General features: G+C 31.7%; 1 protein-coding gene across 2 annotated transcripts in view; it reads right to left on the bottom strand.

The window, feature by feature from the left end:
- Positions 1-480: 480 nt before the first annotated feature.
- The window catches only part of LOC129957590 (prolyl 4-hydroxylase subunit alpha-2-like), a 117,160-nt gene continuing 97,655 nt past the window's right edge, over positions 481-19,985 (bottom strand). For both annotated transcript variants that reach the window (XM_056070003.1, XM_056070004.1), the window contains exons 3-14: positions 19,376-19,548; positions 16,019-16,183; positions 14,480-14,640; positions 13,505-13,538; positions 12,642-12,796; positions 11,731-11,904; positions 8,448-8,627; positions 6,550-6,624; positions 5,356-5,418; positions 2,629-2,697; positions 1,221-1,317; positions 481-985 (exon numbers count right to left, since the gene is read on the bottom strand). In XM_056070003.1, the coding sequence (XP_055925978.1) occupies positions 915-985; positions 1,221-1,317; positions 2,629-2,697; positions 5,356-5,418; positions 6,550-6,624; positions 8,448-8,627; positions 11,731-11,904; positions 12,642-12,796; positions 13,505-13,538; positions 14,480-14,640; positions 16,019-16,183; positions 19,376-19,548 (1,417 nt within the window). In that variant the 3' untranslated portion in view covers positions 481-914. The remainder of the gene's footprint in view (positions 986-1,220; positions 1,318-2,628; positions 2,698-5,355; positions 5,419-6,549; positions 6,625-8,447; positions 8,628-11,730; positions 11,905-12,641; positions 12,797-13,504; positions 13,539-14,479; positions 14,641-16,018; positions 16,184-19,375; positions 19,549-19,985) is intronic.

Below are 19,985 nucleotides of genomic sequence, written 5' to 3'. Positions count from 1 at the left end.
TTTAAAAGGGTTTTTTAGTGTTTATTATCGAAATAAATTACCAACAAAGTTTGGTTGTTTTGTGTTAAACAAGCTGCCCAATAGACCGTTTGGACCACGTTTCAATCATGCATGACTCGATTTGCAGCCTTCATGTATTGATATTTAATTCTATATTAACCAAAATCATTTATTACATTGTTGATAATATGCAGTTCAAAGAAATACAACTTGCTCAATTTTGCACCGCAAAGCATGCTTAAGTGCAGTGCTTAAAAGTGAAATGGAAGTATATCAAATGACAAATTTTGTTCAGAGACATCAGATTTTGAAATGTCCGATTTTCTGCTTTTAGTTGAAAGGAACTATTGGCTTAAATATTCTTCAAAATATGTCCTTAGAAATTCCTAAGGACATATTTTGAATATAAATAATTAAGGAATTTCTTAAATTGGCAAAGTTTTTTCGTACAAAGGAGCAAACAAATAAAAGGACTCGATGCACTGATTCTCTGCTTTTTAATGAAAACAAATAATTCGATCAATATGATCATTGATTCATATACACATTTTGTACAACATCCTTAAAAATTATACAATTTTTAAAAAATATTTATACATTATTTTTTGTAAAGATTCTTGCCAGGATACAAAGAAATGCAAGACATGAAAAGACCATCTATCTTGATGAGTTTCTCCCCAACAATAGAATTATTATTATGTATGAAATTGTATATAATGTATAGGAGATAAGCTTAGGTTCCGGTCACAGTGACATCATCAATCATAATCGTCATTTAGGCAACAAAAATATTTTAACAAAGGAGGAAAGTTTTCTTTCACTTTCGATAATCCCGATAGGGCAGAACAGGCAGCCTCCTCCTTAAGATAAAAACGTGGACTAGCTTCAAAGTCGGTGATTGTTTGTCGTGGGGATCACAGCTCCGGGTCGAGGGCACATCGGCGTCGGAATAATTGGCCTTTTTCCCTGATCCAAAAGTTGGCAACTGAAAAAGAGGTTGTACACTATAAGTGCTTCATATCCAATTGTATATGTTATTTTGGGCCTCTTTAATTTTGAAATTTATAAAGGCCAATATATTAACTTGTTAATTGAATCTGATGAAATATTGAAAAGTGAAACAAGTTGAATACAAATTAATTACATGGTTAACAGGTTAATAATAAGGTAGTTTAAATCAGCAAACATGTTCATAAAGTTCATATATTTGAACATCTTACCCCATTTGCTTCCGATAGCGACAGGACATGCACCATGAAGTGTCAATGGATTCTCTTTCCCATTTTGTTTTAGGTTGTACCAGAAAACTGCAGAACCCTAAAAGAAGGAATGAGAAATATATATTAATAAAACGTAGCTGACACAGTTACAATTCATTATACTAATTCGATTATAAAGTAGAAGCATTATTAGAATTTGATATTCATCATTGCAGATATTCTGCAATGATGAATGTCAAATTCTAATATTTCTGTATAATTGATAATCAATGAAATAGCAAATTCTAATATTACTGTATAATTGATAATCAATGGAATAGCAAATTCTAATATTACTGTATAATTAATATTTAATCAAATAGCAAGTTCTAATATTACTGTATAATTAATAATTAATCAAATAGCAAATTGTAATATTACTCTATAAATACTGTTTACTTATATTACTGTATAATTTTTACAATGACATACTACTGACATAAAACTTTATTTTGTTTCTAAATGACATGGGTTTTGAAATATCAAAGTTTTTTTATTGATTGCAAAACAGATTAATTTTCTTTCTAAGACTTTGACTTTGTATTAAATTATTTTATTGCTTTGCTGATGAAAATTTTTAAATGATAATCAATATTTCACAGCTGATACTGAACGAAAGATTGCTGCAAACTTATTTTTTATTGTATTCAATAAGTTACGATCCGTTTGCAAATAATTTGTAAGCACTCTAAATGGTATCCAAAAGTTGATGTAGTTACATACGATGACTTTGTTATTTGCTTTTAACATTTTAATGACAAGCATCTAGACATTCACCATCATAAAATTTAAAACTAAATTCCACAACCTTCGATTCTTAAAATCGTGAAACTCTACTTTATCAAGTATTTTTAATAAATCCTTCCTATGTTATACAAGCTTTTTTATTGCATTCTTGATTTGGATTTGGAAAACTTTCGTAGACTTTTTTCAACGTCTATTTCTCATTCTATGCATTGCATTTTAATGTTATATTGATGTCTTCGATTATTTTATGCTTGAAACCAGATTTATTATTATTTTATAATAATAATTTTACCGAATTTTAAAATTCAAAACCAGCTAGAAAAGAGACGTCTGATGATAGATCAACAGTTCACTAAAATTGCTATTTTTAAGAGAAGAATCCTGGATGTATCTATTTATAACGATTTGTAATAATATATTCTGTGTGTAAAATTATATTCAGTACATTCTATTCTAATAAAATGCGTCTCGAAGTCTTTTCAATAATGATAGTTTAAACTTATTTTGTAATCAAGCTTTTCTTTTACACGGTAGATTTAATTGAATTAAGTAAACTAAAAAAAACTAAAAGGAAAAGAAAAACTAAATAAATAAAATGAAGAATTTTCCAGATAGCACTTACTCTTCTTGGCCATACACCTGCTCCAACTCTCGGGAAGACTGTAGCGCCACCTCTCGTTACATCGGTTAACTAAGGAGAAAAAAAGCGGGTCGTTTAATTTCAATCAGCAAAAATTCTCCGCCATGTTTTTCAACCTTTACTTAGTATTCTTGAATATTTTCAATTCAATAAAGTGCAATATATTGTCATATAATTATTAATTTGATTTATCTTTGTTTTTAAACTTTAATATGAATTCTTTATCAAACATCGCCTCTAGAATCCAGTTAAATTTCTAATTTTCATCGAGTTTATCTAAATAAAAGGATTCAAGCTGATTCCCAAACATGCATATTTGAAAAATCTATCATTATGATTTATTATGAAATAATTTTTAGAATAATGTGTATTATTTGATTAAAATTAATACAAGCTTGCTAGGTTTTAATTTTTTTTAAGCGTGTAAATTCTTAGGCAAATACTTAACTATTACAGCAGTAACAGTTAAAAGTGTATTAAAAGTTAAGCAGTAATGTTCAGGAAATTATGACACATTCACTGTCGCCGAACTTCATTACATAGTTGTTGCATTACCAAAAGATTTCAAAACTTGTATTGTATGCATATTAATTGCAAAATAGAATTAAGTAGTTTTAAGTAAATTTTTCTTTTCAATTTCTTAAAATAAAAAATATGGAGGTTAAAACAAAATCGCAAAAGTGAAGTGTAGATACAACGCAAATTAAACTGTAATTTTAATCACATGTATATTTTAATTTTTAATGAATATTTATGAATTATCAGCGCATTAATTTCATTACAGTATTATTTTTCACTGCTTCTCATTTTCACGGTTTAAGTTTGAAGTTCCTTTTTTAATAGCAAAATTAATTTCTATTTTTTTTTAATACACAAATAAAAGAGTGCTTTTGAAAAAACTTTTCATTTTGATTATATTTCACTTTTACTTAATTCATAGATTTTTTAAATTTCATTGTTAGAAATATTACATATTTATTAAATTTTCACAAATTCGCCAAAGGAAAGAATTTTTAATTCAGAATAAGAATCTAAACAACTGAGTGAAATTAAGCTCGGGATATATTGAATTATTGCATTGCCATTGGGAATACACAATTGTACAACATTTTTGAACATATTATGGAGATGCTGATCAACTATAAAATTCCTTCATAATAAACATGAAACAGGCCAAGCAAAATAATTTCACCACTATGAATTTCTGTTGTTAAAATTAAGAGAGAATTTTTATCGATCATCTTTAATATAACATGAAAGTTTGAAATAATTCTCAGAAAAAAATAGACAATTTTCTTTTTGTGATTGAATTCTCAGACTTACATTTGATCAAAGTAATAGTGTTGCCACTCCTAATAAGTTTTATATTTCCTGTTTGTTTTCATTTTAAAGTTTGCGTTGCATCTTATTCCAACTTGAAATATGGCAATCCAGTTTTGATATAATTAGAATATGTCATGTTTGGTTTTTAAAAAAAAAGTTTTTTTCGTTACGTTATTCATCTCTTTGTTGTACGGATCATTTGATCAATTTCAATCTACTTCATCTGTAAATACTCTGATCAGTTTTTATCATTCTTATGTAAATAGTCTCACTCTCACTAATAGAAACTCTCTGTCTTGTGTTGAGCAAAAATAAACTGATTCCAAAACAAAAATTGATATCCAGTGTGATAATTTAATTCTTGCTTGAGAATTGATACGAATGAAAATAATTATTCCATTAGATAAATTAACATCATTTTAAATTCTTTCGGTCATTTTAAAATAATTTAAAAAGTCATTCTTTTACAGTGAAATTAATTTACATTATTTCAAAATTATTACTATAACCTAGTTAATGTAATTATTTTTTGGTACCATATTTTTTTTCATTCATATATTGAAAATATACTCTATAAATATCATAAACTCTGATAATTAGAAGTCAGGATCATAATAGAAAAAAAAAGTATTTTTTTAAATGTTTTGGTTAGTTAATTGTAACTCTATCTTGTATCTTCTGTGTTCATGGCTGATTAATCTTTTAAGGTACTTTAATAAATCTAAAATTTGATTACAGTACAAAGCAATCAATGAAAAATCAATGGCAGACCATAATGAGACATTTGGCGAGTTCTCCTAGAGCTGCTTTGTGTTGATTTCCGAATTTTGGTATTTGCAAGTGTGGCTTGTGTCTTTCTGTTAGGTGGAGTTGCTTTTTGGCGGCGCCATCTATTAGCGCCGTTCGGCCTTAGGCTTGGGCAGCGTTTGTTTATCATTACTTTTTGAATTTGCTTTTAAGTTATTATACAGTTATTGTATTTAAACTGGGTATGGCGCTTGCGTGTTTAAACTCTTTTTTTAATGAGAATTATTATTTAAAAATATTAAATTTTAAAATTACCATTATTATTGCTTTATTTTTTAAAATTATTTATTCATTAATTATTCATTAATTTTTAAAACTGCTAACTATTAAAAATAAAATTTTACTATTATTTTTAGTTGAAAAGTTGTAGTTACCTCATGTTCTGCGATTTTTTTTTCTCAATTTTAATAATTAGATGAATCGAAATTTTATCTATCACCTTCGAAGCAAGCAAATTCTACTGGATCTAAATTCTTGCTCCGAATATTTTATTTAAAATAATGTTTCGTAGTGACCTTGATGAAGCAAATTATTTTTAATCAGAAACAAAACTTTTATGAAACTTTAAAAATAACTTACGTAAAACATGAGAGTAGCTGTTCGGTCTCCGGCCTCTATTTCTTTCGGATGAACGTATTTCATCTGTAAATGAAAATGGAGTTAGTTTCAACAATTTTAAAATAAATATACACAAAGTGAAAATGCATCAAGAATCAGACTAACTTCTGCAACTATTCCCACTTCATACAGAATCAAAATTATGTATAATTATTGTGGTAATGACGGATTTTTAAAAAATGATAAAATCTCTAACGTAATTTTATTATACCAGCAGAACTCTTCTATCCTATTTTACCTTCATTCTGTTATACTTGTGTCTTTTATATTGTTCATTATTGTATGCATTGTACGGCGTTTTTTGTTTTTCGCTCGTGTTTTTGCAATATTTCCATAATAATGTAACATGCGAGTGATTCGTGCCTTCGCAGTGATTGTTTTTTTTTTTATCTGAAATTAATCGTAGGAACATGCTGGATTTTTTCCATTTGACCAATATCTTAGAATAAATCTACATTTTTGATAGCAAGGTCACGTGCCAAATATCATTTCTCACGCTTAAGGTATTTGTGAATTATCAAGTTCATTTAAGCACAAATGGACAGATTGGCAAATTGTGAAACCTTGGACTGATTTCATCTAAAATCTAACGCAGATTTACAATTCCGGTGATAAAACCATACACCAAATTCGATTAATCTGTCCTGTCTTTTTTTTTTTTTTTGAGCTATTGTTTTTACCTATATCTAGAAGACCAAACAAGCATACCTCTCAATAATAGATTTTTTTCTACAATTTGTTATAAATCGATAATTTCGGTCACATATTAATTTGCTTTACTCTCGTTAAATCAGGTTTTGTGTTAGAGTAAGTAGACTGACTGAAAAATTGGCAATAATTCTTCAAAAGTTTGTTTTTATCACATTCACAAAGATGTAAATTCTTCTAAATATCGAGTCGAATTGTCTCAGCGTTTCAATATTTCCATTTTGCTTACTTTATATGCTAGAAAGTAAAAAGAAAAATGCTGAATTCTGAAAGATCAGAGAAACATTTTTTAATCGCCTGAAACAACATTACAGTATCATTTTCAGACATTATTCTATGGATGTATAACTATAATCAATAGAATTTCGAACAATAATATATTATACAAAAATATTTATACTATAGATTTGTAATTATTCTTTAAACACAAATAAGAAGGCTGCTTACTTCTTCTGGATCCTTGTCGACGAGGAGATAGTCGTGGTGTGGTGTGTAGTGTCCCCCCATGCCGTAGTTTGCCACCTGAAAGATGATAATTTTAATTTCGATTCCGTGGAAGAGAGAATTCTTTTATTGTAATCACAATCGTAATCGTATTAGCATTCGATATGATACGATACCTCTACAATGTTGTTTATAATTCTGAAAGCTTAAAAATATCGTAAAGAAATCTTAAAAATGTTGTTAAAAGATTTTTGTGATTGCTATAGGCAAACTGTCCATGGATGGAATTAAAATGGAAATTAGAAATGCGATCGAAATCTGCAATATTCGTATTAGTGTCTCTTCGGTTTGCTCTCGTTTCATCAAATTCATAGAGAAAGATGACACATAGAAAAAGATCACACACACACACACACAAAAGAAAAAAAAAATCTAAAAAAACCCCTGAAAAATGGAAACTACGATTGCAAATTTCAAGTTATCATGTGAGAACATTATTAATTTTTAAGATTATTTGTCTTAATTAATTTAAGTCATTAACCAGTTTAAACCGGTTTGAAACAATCACGAGACTTCTCTATCAGTCTCTCTCTCTCTCTCTCTCTCTCTCCCTATATATATATATATATATATATATATATATATATATATATATATATATATATAAATAATTTTTTTAAAACTTTCATTTTAATTTTTCTAGCTGGCAAACAAATCTTTGGAGCTCGACCGATTTTGAGATGAAGAAAAATACATCGTTTTTCTAAATATCGACGCATGCGTGATCTGATAGTCTCGTGATTGTTTCAAACCGGTTTAAACTGGTTAATGACTTAAATTAATTAAAACAATTCGTAAGAATTCAGAGAATGAATAATATGGAAATCAAGTTGTAACTTTAATTGGTGATAAGTCACCAAATGTGACAACATTCTGCATTATTTTTTAATAACCCTAAAAGCGAAAAATGGATACCTCCAAAGCGATAACTCATCAATTTGTTCTTGCCTACGACTTTCATAATATGTCTTTGTTTACTTCAAAAGAAAAAAAAAAGAAAGTGAAGAGGGAAATTAAAAACAGGTTACATAAAATTCATTAAATTGTTTAATGAACACTTTTTATAGCAGATGCCTACACGAATGACACCTACAAAGAATGTTCACTTCACACATGTTAAAGTATGGATGATGGCATGCATTAAAAAATGGAAAGTTTGTCCAATAACGTTAGCAGAAACAGATAGTCTGGCCATAATATCTTGTAAGAAGTCAAAGGAGTTATTATTCAAAGATTTTCATGCTCCTCAATCACCTCTGCAAGAAAAAATGTCAAGACATGAAGATCTGGTAACAGCAGCAGTCAGGGAACTTGTTCGACTCGATTTATCCATCAATTTGTACACTTGAATTTCAGATAAGTAAACCAATTAAAAATGATCTAATTTGCCAATTCCAAACACACATTTTATGGAAAAAAATTGCATATTTTTTTAATGCTTAAAAATGGATTATCCTTTACTGTTGGTTAAATACAGGATGCCGAGGAATCTTACATTGTAAAAATTCATAGAAATAAAAATAATCTTCGGGTAAAATCATATTTATGCAACAAAATCTTTTACTTGAATAATGAAATTTTTAATACTCGAGTATCAAAATATTTTTTTTTGACAAAAAGAAAATTGATTTCTTGGAAAGAAACATACTGTTCAGTTGTACAGGACTTGTTAATGCAAAACTAAGTAACATAACCTATATAGGCCGAGAAAGAAATGCATTAAAATGGGGAATGCTAAATTGATTAACAGAAATCAAGAAATATTTGGACGGAAATGTTGAAATAATTAAATTTCTATATTGTTGAGAGAAAAAAAAACTATGAAGAGATATTTTATCCACCTGTACGATTTCTGCATGTTCCTTATCAACATCCGTGGAGAGGCCGGTGACGAATTCTACTAGGCGATAGACTTTGGCCATGAATGGATGGTCATGGGGGCCGATCCAAGCATTCTGGCTTGTCCTGCTCACGGACACCACCTCGCTGCCCTTTCCAGCCTGCACCATAGAACGAGCCAGCTGCAAGATACAAATGAGACAGTCAAGGAGTTACTTCCTATTTGTTAGCTATGCCAGGACATTTTCAAAATATTAATGTGTGTGTAATGGCGTTTGAAAAAGAATAGTGTCTAAAAATAGTGTTGTGTGCTTAAAATGATATTCGGAGCTAAGCTCTGAGCAAAATCGACCTCAAAATAGATCAAGAATTCTTCCCAGGAATTTCTCATATGCTTCCACAATAATACAAGTTTTGTCTTATGGAAAAGAGAATTTAGTATGCCATTTGAACCCCTTTCTTCCAATTTAGATCAATTAGGTCAAAAACTTCATTGTGACTTAGAGTTTTAGGGCATAAACCAAACACTAAAATACTTGCTACATTTGCCTTGATTTCCCCATTTTTAGTGTGAATGCGGGAATCAATACAATGATAGAAGTACCGGTATTCAACTAATTCATGAATTCTATCTGAAATTTATTGGTGCTAAGATTTTAGTGATAAAACTATATGCTGTAGCAGTTGCATTACTCTTATCTTCTCTTTTGGATACTAGATGGCGATGCCTGATTAGGCCATCCCATAGTGCATTGCGATTGTAATTAGAATGAGATGTGATGCTGAACTGTGAAGCCGCGAGCGTGAATGTCTTGTCTTTGTGTTTGTTTAGTGTGTGAATGTGATTATTAAAAGAAATGTTCCTAAACACATTCGTCCTGTTGCTTCCTGCATGGATCATAATAATCGACATACCACTACATTGGCGCCCAACGGGGGGCGAATTTGTGAGGAAACGAAAGTGAAGTCGTCCCGACGATCACAAGAAAATTTTCCCGCCACCACATTGGCGCCCAACGAAAAAGAATTTCTGATGAAACGAAAGTGAAGTCGTCCCGACGATCACAAGAAAATTTTCCCGCCACTATATTGGCGCCCAACGAAAGTATAGTTTAGTTTAATTATATTAAAGTCCCGTTTTTAAGCAACATAGGGCTATTTGGGCCTCATACTTTTGAACCGCGGTCAGGACGAGGACAGCAACTGAGCATCAGGCTGCCCCCCCCCCCCTCCTTTCTCTAATTCTTCCACAACACACCAGCGAGAGGAAGTTTGGCCCCGACGGATTTAGCGTGCACCAAACCCACTTACACGACGGTTTTTCGGTGGAATCGGATCTCGAGCATGAAACTCTCCTGTTCCGAAACCGAGACCTTACCACCAGGCCACCGCGGGCCTTCATCTATCTTGAATTAGTGATTACATTTTTGTGTTTATGTGTTACATAGAGAAAAACATATTTTGCGATGATGGATTTCATCCAAAATTAAACTTTAATATACAATTTTAGTAGAAGCTCCGAATTCAGTAGTATAAATCCTTCTATTTCTGAACTACCGGGTATGCTGATATACGAAATTCCAAGAAAGATATTTTCAGCTTCATGGAAGTCCAAAACATGATGATTCTTCAAAATCTGGAAGTGAAATAATTTGCGATTTTAGTGCCTTAACTTATTATAAAGCGTGCATAAGAATGTAGAATCTTGTTACAAGAAATAGAGAAGATAAAATTATTACTTTTAAGTGTCTGTGACTGTTGTGCTAAGAAAAGAAATTATTTCTATAATTCTTCAGGTCTCGTAAGATTATTTTTCAAAAAAATTGACACATTTTTTTTCACAAGAATTCTCAGTATTCCTCCTTATTTTAAAAATCATATTTATGAAATTGCTCGTAGTTGTAACAGTTCAGGCACTTGTACCAAGTAAGACAAATATTATTTGGAATAATTAAAATTTTTTTTCTTTAATAAATGAGATTTTATTACTAACAATTGTATATATTACTAAAAACATTTCGCGGAAAGTCGACATGACATTTAAAACAACTTTTCCTTATCTCAATTGTTGCATTAAGTCATTGCATGTTAGTGGTTGAGTTAGAATCAAATCAAATTTGTCATCAAATTCGTCTCGAACTCACATGATATTTCATTTGGAATCGCACTTCTGACCATGCTTATGATACAAAAACTCGACCAAAAATCGTCAAATAAGAAAAATGGTTTACATTGTTGATTAAAGCCATGCTTTAGAAGAAAAATATGCAAATCAGTAAAATAATCTAGCTGTTATAAAGCTATCCGTCTAATATCTAATTTGACTAAACATTTTAAATTCGATGCCTTAAGTTGTGCAACACGAATAAAATTTCAATATGCTAACTGGTAGGAGAAATTCCCAAAACAGAACATCTCATAAGAGTACGTTATTTGAAACAACAATTGGAGGACCTAAGGGAAACACTATGTTACAGAAACGACAATTCTATAAATTCTCTTTTTGAAATAATTAGTTGCGATAATTTACATTTGGACAAAAAGTGTGTATTTCCAGTTTTACAATAACTGTTCAAAGTTCTAATCATTCACATTTATGAACTCTTCACTGCTGTAATGCATGGATTCACCAACCTTTCCGAGAATACTAAGAATTTCCTACACGATTGTGTTGTCACACTTGGCGTCAATTTTTCCATTCATAAAGTGCATGTCCTTTAATTTCCGCATTTTTAAACTATTGCATGTTTTCTGCACGCCATCGGGATTTAAAATGTCTGGCTATGAAAATCAAATATATAGTTGAAGAACAGTGCCTTCTAGCACATCTGGCTGGACTTTCTGTTCAAAAATTCCAGTTTGATTTTGGACTCCCTATCATCACTAACGTTATGTACAGATTATTTTGAAGTGCCTATTGTTGTGAAGAAAAATGCTTTTTGTAAGTGAGTGGCGCTGCATACCACCACGTCTGTATAACTGTAACTGTGACGTCATTATGTACATATAAATAGAGTGAAGCAATCACGAGTTGCTCGGTGGTTGCTTTGAATAAATATGCTTTTATTTACTGGTTGAAGACTGAGTTATTTCCAACAGCGTCCGGCATCTGGTAGATGCAGCTCTCAGAATTTAGATTTGCTTTTTGTATTTCCTATTTTTCCTAAAAATTTGATTGGTGCTTTTTGAATTATCCATATTTAGGTGCAGGCTACATGCCATGTATCAAGGAAGATACAGCTTAGCAAATTCAGCGCCCCAGAAGGTTCATATACATATTCTCACCTTAGGTTCTGCTATTTGCTTCAATAGTTCCGTCTGTGCCTCAGTGAGCAAATCATGGTACATCACAACATAGGGATCCAGACTTCGTTCCTCTATCCTTAAGGGTCGGAGCAACAAGTAGGGATGGCCTTTATTGTCCAACCGACACACCAGTTTCGATTCTTGAGCAACACTCTACATTGAAAAAAAAACATTGTTAATAGCATATTAATGTGAGAAACGAAAGTGTGCTGTAAATGTCATCTATGTATTAGAAAACATTTTTAAAAATTAATTTTTCACTAATTATGCATCCAAATCAAAAGAGTCTTAAATCGTTTCTCGAATACTTATCAAAAATGTGCCTTTTGGAGTCTCATGACTCCATTTTTCAAAGTCAAATGATGGAATACAGTATTTTTCATATTTTGTGTAGAATACATCGGCACATTATTTATGGGTATTTCTTAGATGTGAAATCTGTCACTGACCTTTGAGTAAGCCTGAGGAACACGCACCCAAGGAAAACGATAATGAGTAATAACTTCCGACTATGTTCTTAACCAACATTTTTCGAAAGCTGGTGGGCAGACGAGCACTTTAGTAACCTTCTGATATGGCTTTTCCTTTCACTCAATTTACTGATAAGGGTCTCTTTATAGCAGTCATTCTTTGTGTTTGGAACCTCATGCTCTAATAAAATAATGACTTGTTTCTATATGACTGATTTTCCCTTGAAATTTATGAGCTTACTTTTAAGTCATCCTATGGTCAATGATTACTTCAGATGCAATGTGGAATTTGAACTTTTTTCTGTTATAGTGAATAGAAGGCAATATACTGCAAAATATGCTCTTTGGAATTTGTTCCTATTTTCAAAAATGAGTGGATTCACAGAAAACAAGGAGGGATAAAAAAAAAAAGTGTCTTACGACAAGTCTCTCCCCTCTGCAGAGTGCCATGTAGTTCTCTTGTTCTTCCATAGGGGTGATGTCATTGCCAAGACGGAAAACATTTCTCCTCCCTAATAGAACGGCAGACGATCTATTACTCTTCAAAGGATGACCAAATGTATCATAGTCCTTCACTGAAAGAAAAAAATATAGAAAATTGAAATTATAAAAATAAATGAACTTTTTGATGGAGATAGTGGAATCGAAATTAATAACATGAGCCAAAGGTACAAAGACAAGAAGCTATAGATTAAATTTGTATGTACTGGCCTAAAAATTAAAAAAAATGTACATCAGATAAATGAAATAAAGTAACCATTAGTTAAATCTACATTTAATTGTTATTGCGTGCCGAAACTAAGTATTATCAAGGTGTTCACATTCAATACAGTCAGTATACAAAACCAGAAAATAATTATGTTAACATCATTTATAACAATAGAAAAACATTACAAATTTATAATATTATACTTGGAATTTTTTATTCATGAATTTACCTAAATGTATATATTTTTGTTCAGTTTTATATGGAAAGATATTGCAAATAAAATTACTTAGACAAGAGTTAGAGAGTTTTACAATACCAACGCAAAGCGTTGCCGTATTGCTTGAAACAAAATATACATTATAAGATGAATAATTTTATTAAGTTTATATTATTTATAACGTAATCAACATTAGCAAAGGAAGCCTATAATACAGTATCAAGAAACCTTTTTATTTATAAGAGTTATATAAAAATATAATTGTGGGAAATCGTAAATAGAACGAGATTTCAAATCTTCATGTGTAAGCATTTAATAAAATACCTTTAATAAAAATAAATTAAAGTATGAACTCACAATCCAGATCTGTACGTTCGAAAAGTCGGTCATGCTGTAAGAAAAAAAAAAATTAAATTAGAGCCTTGTATCAGAACGCACGTTAATAGGTAAATAAACATCTCTAATTCATAAATATTAGAAGAATCATTGCATTTCTCGATTAAAAATTGAAATTTAATTACGTCAGTACACACTCTTTAACATCGTGTGCATATGAAGCGCCATCTATGACGAATAGCTAGAAAGTGAATTAACAGGATAATAAAACCAGTGCAGAACAGCGATCGCCTGTTTAAATTTTTTAAAAGTGGCGGCTCGGATTATTTTCTTTCAACCACCCGACTTAGCAATCATATGTGGAGTTTGCCTTCTAACCTAACCGCTGCTGAAAATTTTATGTATTAAACCGCCAGCTTTAGCGTTGGTCATCTTTAAATATTCATTCATCCAAAGTAGCAGCTGTCACTTTATTCGACAAAGCGGCGAACGTTGACTTTCGTGCCAGATGTAAGCTGCTCATTAACAAATTTTATTTTCATTCGCTTTTATTTAACCTCACTTGTTCGTGATTTTTAAAAAAAGTTAGGATCTATGATACAATGGTTTTTTTTTTTTTTTTTTTGCTCACTTCCTGATATCTATTATCAGTTTATCATTAATTAAATAATATTTTCATTCCGAAAGAGAAGCGCCATCTGGCAGCGAATATCAGAAATGATTAGTTAATTATAAAATTACGTAATATTTATAGAACTTTGAAATTAAATTATGGGATCATTAATGAAAAGTTAAAAATGATTAAAATAAAAGTAATTCGTTTTCCGACATCCCTTTTTAGTAAGCTAATACTTCAACAAATCTTTCCAAACAGAGCATCGGAATAGGAACGAAAAACGCAAGGATTCGCAATACACAAAATTATATTCACAGACTAGTGCAGATATTTCACTTACAAATATACTTACTGGTTTAGAATACAGAACTTGCACTCACCATGTCAACTGCAGAAGCGTAGAAGGCCATGACCTCTGCGACACTAGCTGTGCGGTTGCCCTCGAGATGGGCTTTCTTGATGGCTTCTTCTAACCAACTGATGGCGTGTGCGTAGTAACCAGCCGTGAAGGACTGTTTTCCCAGGAACAGCAGGTCGCGAGCTGCAAAAGAATAAAGGCATCATGTGTACTGTTCATTTCAGTATTCTGAGACGACCACTTTTCGACAATTCTATCTCATTTAGGGAAGAGACGCGGAAGGATGAGCGCATTTCCGAAATTTTTCGTCATTCTTTGACCTTGATTTTCTTCCGATTAGATACTTTTTCGTTAAATTTGTTTTCTACGTGTATGTGAGTACTATGACGTTTCTGACCGTATTATTTTAATTCAATCTGCGATTAATCAGAGTTTATTTTATTGTTAAATGTAAACACCTCCTCCTTCATCGTTCCTCTCACCCCTATTTTGACGAATTAAACCTATCCTAACGCATGCGCAAAATCGCGGGGAGTTTTAGAATCTGTTGTCAAACAATATACATGACACATTTGTGTATTAAGCAGTCATAGCTGCTTAAATACACAAGTAGAATAGAATGACCGTAATTTTGTAATCTAGTAGTCTAGTAATTCTGTAATCTTTGCAGTCATTCTGTAATGATACAGATAATAACGTTGTAGTAGTAGTAAGTCAGTTGTAAATGTTATAAGACAAAACATGTTAATGAAACTAATATCTGATGAATTGCAAAATAATAATAATGTAATTATGATAAATCAGTTGTAAATGTTATGGGACAAAACCTTTTAACTTACCAGCTAATGGTTGCTTTATGAAGAAGAATCCATTTTTGATATATGTTTCTATATCGATTTAATCTTGGTGAATAATTGTACTTTTGGTTATTGCCGATTTAAACATAATCTAGAAACAAAACAAAACTTTCTCGCATACTCCTTAAAAAACTTATGATGACAGAAAACTCTTTACATGGCACTAGCGTTAACAGTTATAAAATATTAACCTTTGGCTAGAATTAGAATCACTTCTCGTATTAAGTCCGTTATTCAAGACTTCTCCATATCAACTTCATTTTAATCATGAATGTGAAAGTCTTGCTTGAGTACAATATAAATCTCTGCCTCAATACATACATTCCCAGATCGCCTCTTCCCTGCGGCATCGATTGAGCCGCTATCATAAAAGGAAATGAATTGAAGGAAATGTGGATAGGTGGATAGCCAGTCTTCCACAGTATGGCATTCTACTTTTGGCAGATTTTCACATTGAAGATCGATTTTGGAGTACCACCCTTCCACCTCCATGGCGTAGAGTGATTGTAAATGCCTGGGTTTAGTGCCACATTTTAACCTGCTCTAAAAATCGTTCTTTCATTCTTTAATGTCTGAAGAAACAAATTTCTTGGGTAAGAAATACTGAAATCTATATTTATCGATTGATTTACACGAAAACTGAAGGGAAGCATAAAGTTTCAATCTGTTGAGAAATTTGAGAGTGAGAGAAAAACTTTTCTTACCACTGAGTGATGTTCCCTGAGGTATTCCCAAGACTTCTCCCCTGGCCACGTCCGTCATGTTGAGCCTGTAGGTGTCCTGCAAACGGACCAGCGCCAGCGCTGCACCCTGGAGGTCATCTTTGCTGGGCATTAGCTGCCGGTAGTCACTCACCAACTTGCGAATGGCTATAGAAAATAGTTAGTATATATGAAATAAAGAATTGATTTTGAAGAAAATCAATATTGTTGTACTTGTATCAATATACAACAGTCATCTTATTGAAATATTATTTCAGTCGACCATTTTTTATTGGAACCATTTGTTGAAGGTCCAAGAAGATAGGAAACTGTTTCATCGCTATAGGACATCTAAAGTATATAATATTTTATGAATATGTATGTATGTGTATGTATGAGAGATTGTGCAGTTTACTTTTAAAAACATAATTATCAATAAAAGGAAGAGACCAGAGTTTTCTTTGAGAGTAAATAAAGATGGCTGAAATCAGTAAAAATCAGTTGATCCATTGTAAGAACTTATTGAATATTCTAACAATTATAAAGGTATAAGCAAATGTCTTCTTCAAAAAAGATAAGTTGCGTAGTTTTGAATGATGAAAATATATCATATTTGTGTTTCATCTATTTTGTAATGCCTATTCTAACTTCATCTTGTAACTTAAAGCTTTATTTGTTTCGTTTGCAAATCATTCCGCATTATTTACTCACTTGAGTTTTATATAGAATACGACGTTTTTCTCTTCTAATCTCTGTAATTCAAGCGTGTTGTAATGTTCTAAATACATTTCTTTTAGAATCCTCTCGCTGTTTCGGATTCATTCCCATTTTCTCCTCTTTGCTTCTTCGGGCGATAACTTGTAACGACCCTGCCCTTTATTGGCGAAACAAGAGAATCGGGTACATGGCGGGCATTAGAGTAACTTTTTGTAGGAGATAAATCGCCAAATGTGGTCTTTATCATTTTAAGTAGTTTTTAGCATTTAATCATTGTGATTGTGGTCTTTATCATTTTAATTATCAAATGTGGTCTTTATCATTCTTTTTCTTTACTAATGTTCTAAATACATTTCTTTTTTCATACATATGTGAAATGCTTTGCATTATTGCTAAGAATCATAAACAATGCAATGCATCTAAATAATCTACTATGTAATACTTTTGTATATTTGAAATAGTAATCATAACACTTAAGTAATTTTTCATTTTACATATGAAAGCATGATTTTGTACTTAAATTTCGCATAATGTCTCGTCTTCTATAGTCGTAGCTCATATTCAAGTCCCGTTGTATTCTTGAGATCCGAATGCATTGATATAGGAAAAAATTTTGAAGTTTATTGTTAATATACAAAATAATTTTTATTCACCATGTAATTTAATTTTTCATCGTTGTTTTAGGAAATAAAGTTTATTTACGTCAAAGATAAAACCGAATAAGAGGCACATGCGTATCGGGAATGGAAATGTAGTGTTCAGATGAAGACAGGTAACTGAATTGAAACTGGAAGAATGGGTTGTTGAAAATTACACCTAATTACTTACTTTGCATTATATATAAACACAATTCAAATAGATCCGATTATTCATTTTGACATTACTCTTCTCAATGCTGTTTCAACAATGCTATTAAATATAGATTTAAGATGAGCCCAAATGAAATGATCTTAGCTCTAGTGGCGTTGTATTAAATCCCAGTGAGTTAATGATGATTGATAGATAGCATGGTGCTATTTCCAATTAACACATGTGTAGTTGCCGACTTCATATCAATATTCTTATTCCTGGAGAGTTGTTATTATAGCTCGTTGCTTAATGGATTCCTATAAATCAGCATGAAAAGCAAATATGTATTATCTTGGTGTAGTAAGGGGAAGGGGTCACAAATTTATCGGAGGTTCAAAGAGATATGCAGAAAACAGTGTGTCGTACTATGAAACATATTCCGACGAAGCCAGCATTATGAGGCGTGACATATAAAAATCCAGAACTATCCATATCCTGGATAACGCTCATTGTAACTAAGAGTGCTACGATTTCAATCCTGGAGGAATTCATATGGTAAAATTATCAGATCACCACACATGGAAAGCTGTTGCTCTGTCTGTAAGTAAAGAAACTGTGCATCATATAATTATATATATATATATGCTTATGGCAAAATTTTGTGCATAGTGAGGCATCCAAGTATCCAAATCCGTTAGCAACCCTGGAATTTCTACGCTGAAGCCATCCACTCCCTTCCTATGCTCTGGAATCATTGTTTCAATTTCAATGGCTATCATTCATTGTTGTATTATTCAACATAAACAGTAATTATAATATTATTATCATGTGAAAACATGATATTGTTTTGGTTTGTGGGTTTTTGAAGCCTCAAAATTCACGGGTTGAAAAATGGCAATTTATCGCTTTTGAGACATCATTTTTTTGCTTTTAGGGTTATTATAAAAAGATATTATTATGATAAAGATCACATTTGGCGATTTATCTCTAAGAAAAAGTTACTCTAATGCCCGCCATATACCTGATTCTCCTGTCTTGCCAATAAATGGCAGGGTTGTAAGAAGTTATCGTTCGAAGAAACACAGTGGAGAAAATGGGAATGAATGCGAAACAGCGAGAGGAGTTATTGAAAGTTATATATATAATTCTTTTTGCTGTCAAAAAAACTTTTGCAGCTAGAATGATTTTGAGATGGGGGGGGGAAACATCGCTTTTCTAAAAGGTGGCGATTGTGCAATACAATAGTCACATGACCATTCCAAACCAGTTAAAACCAAATTTTAGCAAAATAATAATAATAATAATAATAATAATAATAATGCTTAAGCGATTTTGATATGGGGGGGGGGGAAACGCATCGTTTTCTAAATATCGGCACATGCGTAATCTGATAGTCACGTGATTGTTTAAAACCGGTTTAAATTGGTTTTTCAAGAAAAAAATTTCTGGCCTAGAGAAAAAAATTTTTTGAACTCGATTGATTTTGGGATGGTCAAAACTCATCGCTTTTCTAAATCTTGGAGATTGCGAAATATGAGTCATGTAAGAACATGATGTTTTTCGGTCGGATTGATATCACGTGACTTTAAAAAAATAATGTTTTCTCGTAATAACTTGCAATTTTTGATAGCAGATTTCAATTTTTTTAAAAATTAACTATAAAAAAGTAATTGATGAGTTAAATATGTAAAACTAAACTTCTTATTAAAATTTCTTCACATATAATATAATTCCCTTTTTATTTGGGCACATCATTGTGAATCAGGTTTTCAGCGATTGCCATCGCTGAACCTGATTCATTAACTAGTAAATAAATTATTTAAATTTCACCAAATAAAGAGGTCGTTAGCTTACGTCGCCAGTCATCTGTATTCATGGCACTCTTAATGAAACCCCAGTCGACGGAAAGCCTCCTAACCAGCTGAAAGGCTTGAAGTGGATTGGCGACCATTTCGTCACCGTCCGCAGGAGCGGGAAGCTTCTGCTCTAGCACCTCTTGGTAAGAATCATAAAAGAGATTTAGGTACCTGCCAAGAAAATACAGAAGTTATATGCTGTTGCTCGTTTGAGAATATTTTATTGAAATATTTCAATCACATGAAAAACAAACTGCAAGAATTTCTTTACACCTCAAATCGCAACTTGTAAGAATGGTTTTCTTTTAGAACCACTTTCCTTCTTTGAAGTATTTGATGCAGGCAAGATATATGTGGGGGATATATCTTATATATATAGGGGTGTCACTCCCCTACACATATATTCTCTTATATGTGGGAGAATGAATATGCATAGGGGAATTGCTAACTGCTTCGGGTTTTGCCACCAGTGACAACCAATAGAATCGCTCCATTTGGTACCTTCCACTCTTTTGACCAATCACAAGCCTAGCTTCGTGCTAAATCCCACTAAAATTTCCACATTCTTCATCAAGACTCTACTTAGCTCATGACATTCCATCAAAAGT

The sequence above is a fragment of the Argiope bruennichi genome, chromosome 11 (assembly GCF_947563725.1).
Source record: "Argiope bruennichi chromosome 11, qqArgBrue1.1, whole genome shotgun sequence".
Taxonomy (NCBI): Eukaryota; Metazoa; Arthropoda; class Arachnida; order Araneae; family Araneidae; genus Argiope; species Argiope bruennichi.
The sequence above is the reverse complement of the archived record's forward strand: the minus strand, read 5'-3'. Positions and strand labels throughout refer to the sequence as shown.